We start from the raw sequence: 13770 nt of genomic DNA on the forward strand, positions 1-13770 counted from the left end.
ACTCACATTGACACATTAAGCGAGTGAGGCAAGAACAAAACAGAAAACCGAATTTCAAGCCTTCCCCACATGGCCTGTTCACTTGGTCCTGCGTATTTCTGTATAATTCTAAAATATAATAACGTAATATCTGAGTTCAAAAGCGAGTTGGGGTCACTCGGGCCTGTACACACCTAAGCATGTGTTGGTTGGGAATATTTCCTATGTGCTGTTTTTATTTCCAGTGTGTGTGTGTGTGTGTGTGTGTGTGTGTGTGTGTGTGTGTGTGTGTGTGCACCTCTCTTATCTCCTGCGTTGCTCCTTTATAGGCCTGAAGCTCGTCGAGGACGTCCCGCGCATCCTTCAGGACAACGTCCACTTCTTCCCAGGTGTCCCGCTCCGCCTCTGTAGGCTGTGCATCTGTGTCAAGCAAGCAAGCACACAGCTGCCGGTCACGCTCTGTCACGTATGTGTCCCCAACACAGGGAGCGCTGTGGTCACGTGACGCTCCTTGGCTGTGCTTCGCTGTGGCAACCCTCCAGTGTCACAGGCTAAAAGCAGCCGCGTGGGGTGGGGTGGGGGGGGGGGGGGGGGGGGGGTGGCGGGAGTGTCATGAGCCCCAGACACGCCAGCTCTGCTCGCCAAAGCGCCGGAGGGTTAGACGTCGTGACGAACAGGCCCGGTTTGTGCAGACGCACCAGCGGCCGGAGGACACACGTGACTGGCTAATGCACGCACGTGAGACTCAGACTGCAGTAGTCGATCTGGGCCTCGCTAGCGCAGCGGTAAACCTGATGTGTGAAGCTGCCTGCGTGAGGAGACGCCCCTGCCGCTGACTCCAGGCCACGCCGGCCGTCAACCACGGCGAGGTCTCTGGAAACACTTCCCCTGCTGTTAGTGCTCTCCTGCTCGTTTGATGAAAGTGTGACCGCAAATAGGAACTAGGCCAACCCGGGCAGAGCCGTGGCAACCCGGGTCAAAGGTCAGCAGCTGGCCTGTTCCCCACACACAGGCATCAGGATTGTGGTAATAAACTTGTACTACAAATGTAAAGAGTCAGATACTACTAGAGTTGGTCTTACAGGCAACTACAACCACAAGATTCATGAATGACCCACAAAGCTCCTTTCTGTGTCCTCTAAAACAGACGGTTACTACGGGGGATATGATATTTTGTGCATGTGTTTGTTGTTAATTATAAACCAGGTGGTATGGTGAATTTTTTTTCCACGATCAAGGTATACGTGTTGATGAAAATAAAAAATATGAATAAAATCAATTAATAACCAATTGCCATTATTAAGCATGCTGAGCACATTTTATTTACAACATAAATAAGCACAAATAACAGAACTCAATCTCCTTTATTTCTGGTTTAAACAGACATGTAATAACTTTTATAAGAGTGTAAAATCTCACTTTCAAAGTCGAGGAAGAAATTGGGCTCCTCATCCAGGTCTGTACACGTCAACACTTTCAGGAGGTTCCCCATGACCAGGTACCTGAGGAGAGTGAGGGGGAGCATTTCACCGGGACGTTGAGGAGAACGTACAGTCTGCGTGTGTGAGAGTCAGAGACTCCGAGACAGCGAGAGACAGCGAGAGACAAAGACTAATGCTGGCAGGAATGTGGAACTGACTGAAGAATCGGATGAATGAGGTGTATATTTAAAAATGTCCTGTTGATTTCTGTTGTCCACTGGATCGTGGTTTTTCACAGTCACCCAGGTATCTAGATTTGCTAGCCCAATCCCCCCAAGCCCAGTCAACCCGCCAAAGGCCACCAGCTCGCTCAGCAAACCCCGCCCCTCAGCAATCCCCAGCCCTCTGCAAACCCCGCCCCTCAGCAATCCCCAGCCCTCTGCAAACCCCGCCCCTCAGCAATCCCCAGCCCTCTGCAAACCCCGCCCCTCTGCACACAGGCTGTGTGGTTTTCCTGCACATGCCTTCCCTACCAGATGTCATTACATCGCCACCCCCGACCACAACCCTTGCCACACACACACACACACACACACACACACACACACACACACACACACACACACACACACACAATTACGGGAATTCTTGCGCTGTGCTGCCCCTATGCCAGCCATGCGTGTCTGTCTGCAGCTTTAGCATGGCTGCCTGTTGAGGGGCCCAGGGTTCCACTGTCAGGATTTAGGTAATAAAAACACGTGACCTTCACAGAACCCGGCCCTCCAAATCCCTCTACTCTCCGAGCCTGGCGCTGAAAGGAACCGGGCCCTGCATCAGAAGCCCTCATTCGGATGGCGTATCGGAAGCCTCCAGGCCAGCAAAGAGATTCTGTATTGTTTGAAAGGTGCAAATCCCACTAGATGAAATCCAGTGAATACAGACTGATGTGAGGATCAAGCTACAAACTACACCATGCCACATTTGACAGGCTGAGAATCTTATACATTCTACAGTTGGAGGAACCTGTCAGTTGGTTCTTAGAAAGTTGGGGGGGGGGGGGGGGGGGGGGGTGTGAATGCACCTGGGGAGGAGATGGAGCACCTTCCACAACCTGCTGACACCCTCAGCCTCTCCTCCCCATCCCACCATGGCCAGTGAAACATGAACAGAACAGAACACCCCCCCCCCCCCCCCCCCCCACCCAGCGTACACTGCAACCCCACACGCATCATCTTCCCAGGGGCTGCTGAGAATTTGCCTTTCTCTGTAGGTGGCAAACTGGTGGAGGTGGTGGGGTTGGAACCACAACTGGTACAGAAGCCTCCACCTGGCAGACAGGAAGACAGAGAGGCTGTGAGAGCCAGACGGAGACGGGCCTAATCAGACCACGTACACCTCACCAGAGGACGTTCCCACACTGATAGTGGGAGCGTTGTCATCACCTTCTGCGTCAGGTCGGTGGGGGGGGCTCAGAGACTCCGAGGGCTCGTGTCAGACACGGGCGGGTACGACGGCAAGCGCAGCGCTTTCCGTTTAGCTCAGACATCGTGCTTTGACAGGGCAGATGCAGGCAGGCGCGGGACATTCGGGACCGGCTCTACGAGACGCGAACGACTACTTAGCGGGACTCCGTGTAACAAAAGACACGTGCACCGCTGAGTGACGGCAAGAGAAAAGATGTCACAAGCACCTGAAGGAGATGAAGGAAGGAGTTCAGACAGCCTGAGACAGATTAGTTTATGTTTGGGGGGCACTGGGGACGGGGGGGGGGGGGGGGGGGGTTGCGATTTGAATCCATGGAAAATGTTTGCAACAAATCACATTGGTGGCACGCAGCGCAGAGCAGTGTGCAGCCCCTCAGGCTGGAGACAACCACCTCCCAGCGTCTCGCCACAGGAGACACGACGTCTGCCCAGAGAATGAGGGAGCGGAAGAACACAGGAACGGAAGTGACACTAGGACTTATGGGGGAACACTACCCACAATGCCCGTGCCTCTGGCTGGGGGTCGGAGCGGCTACTGTAGGTCACACGGGCGGCCATCTTGACCTGGTGTGCAGGTGTGTGAGTGTGTGTTACGGAATAACAGCTGTATGGTTGGAACGACGTGTTGAATGTGTGTGACTGTACATTCTTACACAGGTAACAGATTACACATGTAACACAGGTAAACGGAGATGCTCTTTTTGATGTACACAAAACACAGCCTAGAACGTTACTCTAAACAGAAGGCACAACAATATTCGTATGGTTTATTTTTGGGGGGTGTGGCGTGTGCGTATGTGTGTGTGTGTGTGTGTGTGTGTGTGTGTGTGTGTGTGTGTAACCATAGTCTTCAGCCACATGCACCACGAGGACAAGCTGCTGAGAGAAAAACATATCAAACCTTGAACAAACGTAGAGACCCAGAATGCCATGGTGCAGAATTCTCTGACACACTGCCGTCCGTGAACAGAAGCAAAACTCTCACTGTTCTGCATGGATGCAGCTAGACTGTTCTCTCACACACACACACACACAAACACACACACACTCACACACACACACACTCTCTCACACACACACACACACTCTCACACACACACACACACTCTCACACACACACACACACGCAGAATCAGAGTCTAAATCTTAAAGAGTGAAAGGTGTGGTCAGCTCCCCTCTGAGCAGAATCTCAATATTTATTCCCAAACCCAAACCCTGGGTTAGAGATCATTCGCCTTTCCTGAGGCTCAAGAGTAACGAGACCACTTTAGATTCTGTGACTCACGAGCCGGGACAGAGAATATCATTTCAGACTGAGCAATTTACAGCACTTTAATTGCACTGCCTTGGGAAACTTTAACCTTTAGCTCAGTCATGGAGGGGACAAGTCATTCATAGCTCAGCGGAAAGACTCCCCAGCACGTCTTTGACCCATACAATCTAGAGTGTCTTGCACAGGCTTGATAATAGAGACTGGCATAGATCAGGGGGAAGAGAGATCATGACATGGTGTGGAATACTCATTCAGAGAGCAAAACATCGGTGAACTTAATATGGCATGAAAATGGGAGTAAGGTGTGTAAGGTGTGACAGAGTGTGCGTGCTGCAGTGTTCACTACTGCCTGCTGCTTCACGGGGGGGGGGGGGGGCATGAGCTGCTCATAGATGGAGGGGGGGGGGGGGGTGCAGCTGGACGGTGAGCAGGCTCCTGGGCCACACCCCCACACCCCCCCCTTCGCCCAAACCCCGCCCCCCATCCCACTTACACTGCAACAAGGTCACACCAAGGACACAGTCACTCTACAAACCCGGCGGTCACAGCACCAGTGCTACAGAACAAAGCATTACCACAGATACAGAACCAGACCAAGTAAGCCCTCTAGGCTCTATACATGCAAAGCCACATGCCATATGGTTGCAGATTTTGAAAGTGTTTACCAGGTTTTGGCTTTTTAAAGCAGACAGAAGCGTATTTAAGAAAGTAAAGGACTGATGTCAGCAGTGTGTTGAGAGTGTAAAAAAAACAGACAGTGTGTGGTTGGTGTGAGGAAACATGAAAGCAGCGGGAGGATCAGTGGGACGTTTGACCCGCGGTGTGGCCAGCACGCCCTCCGCCTGCGGACACCGCGGCTTTAGGGTCGCGGGGCATTTTAAGGCTGATGTGCTGTGACTGTAAGCCCATTTCATGGTGGTCCCCGAGGGTGCAGGGACTCTCTGCACGAGTTCTGACCCGCTGAGGGAGCACCTGAAGTGGGGCTGCTGGATCTTCGGTACCCCTGCCCCTCCCGGATGAGAGATCGCATGCCAAGGCACAGAAGTGATGGCAGGGAACGGGGGGGGGGGTTGGAGGTGGGTGGATCATCCGAGGCCGCAGGGCAAATTCGTTCCTGCACTCTGATTGGTTGAGGCCGGGCTCCCCTACATTCCTCTGTATCCATGGTGCCCAAAAAAGCTGGTGCGGCTGAAGCCAAGCTAAGAGCCAATGAGAGCAGAGCTCTTGGAGGGGGGAGGGGTTAGCTGAGGCAGTAGTACGAGTTGAAAGCCTCCGTGTGAATACATGAATGACGATGAGGTAATGCACCAAAAAGTCCGACCTAACAGAACAGCGTTAAGGAGACGGATCCTGGAGTCTGGAACATCCCACATTCTAGCGCGACTAGCAGATTAGCACTGCAGAGACGAACCGCATCGGCTGACCTACTTACCTAATTCAGGTCAAGATGCAGAAGGGAAATAAAAAAAAACCCAGCACAACACACAGCGGGTCACGGCACCATATATCACAGCTACTCCCCCCTAAGCGTTTACAATCGCATTTCTACATCAAAGTCTAACAGTGAGATCATGTTTAAAAATGAAGGATATTGTTGAAAGAGAGAGAAAGAACAAAAAATGTCCAGAGCGTTTCCCTCGTAGTGACTCTGGTAGCGCTGGTAAGCAGTACGCTCTCAGACTGTACCGCACACGCAGGGCGTCTGCACACTCTCCATCCAGGAACGGTGTCGTTCTCTTCTTTAATACAGCGGGTGGGTGTGCGGTGCAGCATGGGGGAGCACGTGCCTGGCCTTACTACGCCCGCTCCCCGCCAGAGAGGCAGCGGGCGTGGGAGGAGGGGGAAGCCAGAAACCACCCTGCCTCCACCTCCTCCCTCAGTCACATGGTTCGGGCTGTGGAGGATTTGAGTACTCTGCTGACAGTGTGCAGGAGATGGAGAGGGTGTAGGAGAAAGGGGGATGGGATAGAGGGTGGAGAGAGAGTCAGTGATGGAGGGGAGAGAGAGAGAGAGAGAGAGAGAGAGAGAGAGAGAGAGAGAGAGAGAGAGAGTGTGAGTGAGTGAGTGTGTGTGTGTGTGTGTGTGTGAATAAATTTCTTACACACTGAATATGCGAATACTACGATGATAAAACAGGTGTGTTTTAGCAGCCGTTTGAACCCTGTGTTGAAGTCAATGCTTGCTAAGGGTTTGCTGCACAGCCATATGGGGCACCTTCCCCATCCTTCCAGTTCACACCCGGGTCCCACGGGCCTGGACCACAGGAAGGGTGGCCCAGTGCCAGGAGGAACACCGCCCCCACTGACCAGATCTCAATCACACGGGACCCGTTTGGCCCGCGGGCCCTTGGCGCACTCCAGTGAGGTGTGGCCGAGTCCGGCCAAAGTGAAATGTTTCCTCGGATCGCCTTTCAGATTTCAGAACACGGAACCGCAGCCAGAGCCCGCTGCAGCCGAGCATGCGTTTGTTTACTTTAACACCGGCGTGAGCACCGTCTGCGTTCTCTGGCATATGTACCGTCACCACATTCTCCCCTCTGGCTGCTCAAGACCAGCTGTCTGCGTTAGCCCTCTTTCCTCTCGAGGCCACTCAGCTAAACTGCTTCGAGCGGTGTGTGAAGGAAAACGCTACAGTCACACACACACAGCACACACACACACGTAATCGTCTGCTGCCCCGCCCTGTTCTGCAGGGCAGTAAAGAGGCCCGCCCCTCTGGTGCATGGCCAACTGACCCACTGCAAGGAGATTGGGTGGCTGGGGCTAAGGGGGCGGGGCCTGTGCGGGTTTGCAGGTGTGAAGTCAGGCTGCATCATCGGGGGTTCACCACAGCGGGAAGGAGAGAAGAGAACGAGTGCAGCGAGTTGAAGTGAAGCCCAGGACACGGGTCTTCCACAGTCAGCCGTCCCCGCCGTCCCCGCCGTCCCCGCCGTCCCCGCCGTCCCCGCCGTCCCCGGGCCCGTGTGTGCTAGGCTGCATGCGTCTCTGCCTGGGCTGCACAGTCTCCAGGTCAGCAGCACTGGTGCAGGGCAGCTGGTGCCGTGACCCAGATTTCTTGTCGTGCACCGCCATATCGTATTAGATGAGCGGTGCACACGCGCCCCAGCCGCACCCCTGTGGACCATCACCCAGTCTAACGGGCGGAAAATGGGGGGGTGTGTGACCCTTTGATCCCAGTGTGGAGAGGAAGTTAGCCTTGGGGGTTGTGTGGTGGGTGGGACCCATAAACCGTATGACCCCACCCAGCTGGAGATGTTTGGGGCCTGGAGGGGAGATATTGTGTTATGGGTAAAGGGCAATATTTAAATCTGACTCACGACCCCTCCCACAAATGCACACAACAAACTAAATGGCTCCTTCAAAACACTTAAACATCAAAACTGTGGATTGTGCAATCAGGAAATGCACCAGGTTTGTGGGATGTCTGGGTTTGGCGCTGTCAGCCAAAGGAGGAAAAAAAAAAGAAACGATAGAATATGAAGGGATTTAAAAATCACTAAACTACATTCAATCAGAATCATGATCCATTATATCACAGTCAATCTAACAGTGTAATTTTCCACCTACATAAACCTTTGACTCCTCACGGCAGTGTCTAAAAAAATTGAATCAAACGCGAAGCATTCATTTATTAATTTTTAAATTATAAAGCATGGCCATGGAAGTGTGGGCGGGGGGGTGGTGCGTGGCCAGTGATTTAATAGGCAGGTCTCGGAGCAGGATTTTAGATAATCTCTACTACAATAGGACCTTTTAGCCCAGGCTGTACCTTGCACCACGGTAACCATGGCAACCAGATAGCAAGCCAAAGGCAGGGCACCTTTTCTGAAGTGTCAGAGAGGGATGTTGGAGGCAGACGTGTGGTACCGACTCGGAGTCGCTTTCCTCAACACACCCCCCCTCACCTGCCTCACACCCCCCCTCATCTGCCTCACACCCCCCCCTCACCTGCCTCACACCCCCCCTCACCTGCCTCACACCCCCCCTCACCTGCCTCACACCCCCAGCGTGTGCGTCCTGCCCTGGGCATCTTTTAGCTTCAGACCGGCTAATGCCAGTTACGCAAGACTGGAGTGCAGGGAACTGCGCGCTTAGCAACAGGACCGGGGTCCTCTGAATTCAGGCGTGAATCCTGAAGATGCGACCGTGGAAACAGAAGTGACGCGGTTCTGCGGTCTCTAGGTAACCTTAAAGCAGCGCTGGGCGACACGCCCTCCCGCTGATGGGACCTGTGGCCATGGCGACACTGCGGCTAGGCGAGGTCAACCTCTGCATATGGATTAAGGCGGGGCTGTGGCCCTCACACACGCGCGCGCACACACACACACACACACAAACACACCTTACTGGCAGAACCACCCAAAAAAATTAAAAACTGACTCCTTGACCAATTTGGCCTCGTATGCTGACGCACACACACTTCACTCTGCAGAGAGAGCAGACAGACCCTCGTGGTGATGCGCGCGCTGCGTTATGGGTGGGGCACCATCAGAGGGGCTCCACCGCTGCGCTTAGCACGCGTAGCGGAGACATTCCCAATGCATAGAGCACACTCTGGTGGCCGTGCTCGACATGACACCTACTCGGCGCCACTCCCTTTAGTCGCCGCAAACACAAAGTTCTAGAGGTCAAAAGGAGAGTCGTTACGAAGTCTGTATTTCAACCAGGCGGTTTCAAACTCTTTAAATGTCGCAGCACTGCAATGTCCACACTGCTGTGGGATGGTACTGATGGACCGAGTCAGGTGTGTGGAAATGCGAAAGAACAGCATGGAGTGTTCCAGCTCAAACTGTTTTTAGACCTTCACATTTTATTAGAGGCGTTTTTATTATGAGCTTAGAGGACTCAGGGCTGATGGCGTGTAGCGCTCTGGGCTAAATGTGCAGACCTTAAACGTGTGACACGCACAACGAAAAGGAAGCAAAAACCCACTTGATGTTTAAATAACCGCTGCCCTCCCTGCAGCGCGCGGAGGCACGTGCAGCTATCAGGCTCGCGCATCACTCTGGGCTGTGGAACTACACCCCGGGGCACGAGACGCCGAACGCGCACATTCCACACCAGCTTCCTGTAGGACACACTCAGAAATCAACACAACCCTCATAGACTTTCATTTATGGTTTAAGTTACACATGTTGCCAAATTGAACGTTAATATTTCTAACAAGACACACAAGTTCAGAGCATTAGTTATATCGGCAGAGAGCTGCACAACAAAAAATAAATCCATTTATTTTCTGCTAGTGGATAGTATTTACATGGAGTCCGCCTGACACTTTGTAGATCTCATTATTAAATGCAAGTTTATTAGTATACTTTAGAAAATGGTGCAGACAGCTCAGAGCCGCACGAACAGCGGCTCATAATTAGGTGAATGGCGCCATCTGTTGATTAAAATGTGCTGGACAGGAAAAACTGTTAATAAAACAGAAAAGTCCAAGACTGAACCACTTCCTCAACCTACAGCTTACATAACGCTCACAAGCCCATGATTAACAGAACCAAATATTTACAAGACATTCATTAAAACCAAAATATACTGTACTATGGTATAAATGTGAGAATCTGAGTCAGTTTCTGACACACAAAATAGCTCTAAGAAAATAGCACACTTAATATATATCAATATTTCTTTCTCTTTTAATCAGTAGCAGTACGATTGTCCTTGTCGCCGATTGTCCTGAAGTCCGGAAAATCCTGGACTTCAGTCCAGTGGCATTCGTACACTGAGAGGCTGGTCCTTATGCAGACTAAAGCTCCCCCACAGACCCTGGACCAACATTAAGTGCGTTGGACCATCTCACACAGACCATCAATACCACTTGCCAGGCGAAAAAGTTTCAGAAGGGGTTACATCATCCTTCACAAATAGCAAACTCATCTACAGCGTCTCTGTGTCATCCAACAACTGCTGGACAGCTCACAAGAAGAGAAAGTCAGCAATTCAGGCCGGAAGATCATCAGCCCACAGCCATCAGCACTGGGAGACATCTCCAGCATGTGGTGTCTCTGCCAGGACATCATCAGAGACACGTCTCACCCACGTCTCCGCCTCCTCCTCCTCTGGATCGTCCTATTGGTCCATGTACACCTGTCCATCAAAGCACTTAAGCAGCTACTGCTTCTGGGCCATTAGAGAACTGATCTCCAAACGGACGTCCCTGTCTTACTGTCCGCCCCAGTATGCAGTCTATACTTTAATATTCCCCTACTCTTTTTCACTACTCTATTTTATTACGTAAACATCTAGAACTATAGGGGACAGCACTAGACCGCAAATTTCTATGCAGTGCCGTGAAGTTTCATTTAAAACATTTTCTTTGTAGTAGTAGTATTTGCACTACTGGTAAAAATGTGGCGTGTTAAGCAATCTAAGTTTTAGAAAGTTTCATGAAGTATGTTGCAAGACCCCCAAATGTGACAGTGTCTCTACCTGTAACTTTAACCTCACTCAGCTGTGCTTACTTCTGCTACAGCTATTACCCCAATGTCTATGTACAATTACAAGTGAATAAATAAATAAATAAATAAATATGAAAATCAGTTAGGCCACTTTTGCAAATGGGTGGAGAAAATGTCAAGAAATGACATTCTAAGTGTGCTCTGCGAAAACGAACAATACACTACACGACCAGGTGGGGGCGCCACTGCCCTGCTTCTAAGGTGCCAACGTTACTACGCTACCACACTCCGCTAGGTGGTCGACTCGCAGGTTGAAATAACAGTTCTAGCTCTGTGCACACCATGTACAGTGTTCCAGGGGCCCTGGCCCTAAACCTCCTGTGCTAATCCAGAAGAACGAATGGGGTCTGGCAGCTTACACGCTCACAAACCATGTAGCAAGTTCAGATTAAACTATGTCTGTGCATGAATCCTCAAATTAAGCAACTTAAAATATGACTCGAATTCTGAGACAGTGTTCATCCTTTCTACCAGGCTGTGTGGTGTAGTCCTGTACTGTCTACACACACTCACACACACGCCAAACAGACATCAGCACTAGTCGACATGCCAACCAGTGGAGCTACTATGATTGGCGTGAATGAATTTAACTAGGCCTGCACAATATAAAGAAAACGTGAGGTACAATGACATTGTTCAATGCTACAATGATGACTTGCGTTAAATTGCCAAATATTTAAGCACTAAACGCAAGCTGGGGCTTTAATATGATTGGCAAAATGAAGTGAATGTTTCATCCCATAGGTAAAATAAGAAAATTTGTATTTATTTATTTTTATATAACACACACATGCATGTACTTCATATTCATTGGGTCTTGTTTATCGATGTATTTATTGCATGTGTTCATATCGCAATGATAATAAAAATACAATGTATCGGTCAGGACTAGATATTATTGTAAATGAATGAGCACAAACTTCCCTGTAGTGCATAAGTTCTAAAGTTTGAAAACCAGTCATAGTGCTTCCTGCTGCATTGGCATTTGCTGATAGACACTGACAGCCTGTCTCCTTCTGTCAGCTAATCACAGCATGCAGGCAAAAACTCCACCCACTGTGCCTTACCTCACTCAAGCGGGCTTTCGACTACACCTTAAAACAGTCTGGAGATGCTGGGTGTCAAAACATCAGTCGCAGGCCCTTAGAAGCTACGCACCAAAATATGGTACTTCACATATGTTTGTGTTTCGTTGCTTCAGCTAGTGAACATATTACCCAACAGCTCATAAGGGGAAAACAAAATGAACTAACAAAAAACAGAACCGTATCAACTGGTCACCAGCACCCGCACAGGAACATCTTACCACCACGTTGTTATAGGAACAGCTAAACATCTCTTTTATGCAGAGGGGGCGCGGCCTTGATCCTGAGCCAATAAACTCTTGCTCACATAAAACATGACAGGCAGACAGAGAGGGTTCCTGCTCCGACACGACCAGCGCTCCAGGAGAGCACCTTCCAAACACAAGACCAAATATGTGCACCAAGGTAGCTAGCAAAGACGGCAAATCGAATCAGTTTAAACAGACAGCGGACACGCCAAAGCTTGTAGCGCACAGACTTCGGCAGCGACAGCTTCGATTCTCTTCTCCTGAGGTGGAAACGGCCCTGCTTAACTTTTGGCTGGGGTGCTATTTTAAGGAGCTGCAGTGAAACTCAAGACAGGCAAGCTTTGGGAAACATTTTGATGTCATCTCTGGGAAACAAATGACACAACTGATATGGATCCGATCATGTATTCCCAAGGCCACTGGGATCGAGACATGTCTGCCAGGTGCTACCCAGTGGGTTACCTTCTGTAACCTTTGACCCTTGGGATAATGATTGACGGTTGGAGAACAGGAAGCTACAGTGGTGAAGTTCCTCAAGTCTACGACATCCCACACAGTGACGCTCACATCCATACTGGCACAGTTTCACAACTGTAGAACATCTCGGAGCATGACGAATAAAGAAAAGTGCAAGCCAAGCTGTTTAGGCCCGGCAGAGAGAAACAATCAAGACGGGAGGGCAGAGGAAGCGAGAAACTTTCTTCAATAGAGCCAGCAAGAAGAAAAGACCAACACGGCCCCATCAAACACCCCCACTCCAAAGAGTCAAAAACAACAGCTAACAAACATGGTGGTGGACTCAAAGCACATGGTGGTGGTGGACTCAAAGCACACTCTCATTGATATGCAAGTGACTTAATTGCAATTATTCCAGTTCTGCAAAGAGTGAGACCAGCACAGACTGTAAGACCATATCAAGCCTCCAGGTAGCGCTGTGTCAGCCTTGACCACAGAAAACCAAAGCTGATCAAATAATGGGAAAACCACCATTACTACCAACAAATTAAGTTAGGGCAAGAGTTGGGTGTACATTAGACTGGTCCTGCAAGAACTATTTTAATTTCAAACCCATGCAAGCTTAATGAGACAGATTTTTAGATCATAAAGATGCTTCAACAAACAAAGTTCCTAAACCATCTGCTCTGAACAGGCTAACAAACATGGGTAGAACACCCTGTGTACCGAAGTAGCATGTGAAGCATCATTTACAAATCACCCTCACTATGTTGTCAGTGCACGTGATCTGTAAGACATGCAAAACGGCAGGATTAAAGGTAAATCAGCGTGACGCTCCAGATAAAATATGTAAAAGGTGCAGTATTCTACACATTACTCATGCAAATGAGGACACGGTGCTTCCAGAGAGCTGATGATATTGAGGGGAATGAAATACCATTGTTACTGTGCACTGTGTCTTGGGGGAGTTCAGGTCAGTCCTCGTCCTCTGAGGGTGTTATCTCTACTACAGCTGACTAGGGAACGTAACGACAGGCTTCATAAATGTGGGATAACAAGAACTAGATAAAGATACTAAAGATACTGTTAAGATGCAAAGTGCCTTCTTGACGTTTCCTTTTGTGATTTGGCCACAAATGCCAGCAGGACACAGTAAACCTCACTAGCTGACGCATCTTCCACACCCTGCGGCAGTAAGAAAGTCTTTACCTCCAAGCGTCCGCCCAATTACATACATCACAGTTTAAGCAGCTTGAAGTTTTACACGAGTTCTATCCATCTCAGGACTCTACAAGGAGGTGCAACAGAGCACTATGGGGGTTCCTGATTACACACACGTCACCCCTGGAGTATGGAGTATGGAG

At 50.1% G+C, this 13770-nt stretch overlaps 1 protein-coding gene across 1 annotated transcript in view; it reads right to left on the minus strand.

Annotated features, from left to right (window-relative positions):
• Window positions 1-13770, minus strand: part of fam49bb (family with sequence similarity 49 member Bb) — a 33611-nt gene that overhangs the window by 9472 nt on the left and 10369 nt on the right. The window contains exons 4-5 of the mRNA XM_077012254.1: window positions 1399-1481; window positions 278-399 (exon numbers count right to left, since the gene is read on the minus strand). Coding sequence (XP_076868369.1) covers window positions 278-399; window positions 1399-1471 — 195 coding nt within the window. The 5' untranslated portion in view covers window positions 1472-1481. The remainder of the gene's footprint in view (window positions 1-277; window positions 400-1398; window positions 1482-13770) is intronic.

Source organism: Brachyhypopomus gauderio, chromosome 7 (genome assembly GCF_052324685.1).
Source record: "Brachyhypopomus gauderio isolate BG-103 chromosome 7, BGAUD_0.2, whole genome shotgun sequence".
Classification (NCBI taxonomy): Eukaryota; Metazoa; Chordata; class Actinopteri; order Gymnotiformes; family Hypopomidae; genus Brachyhypopomus; species Brachyhypopomus gauderio.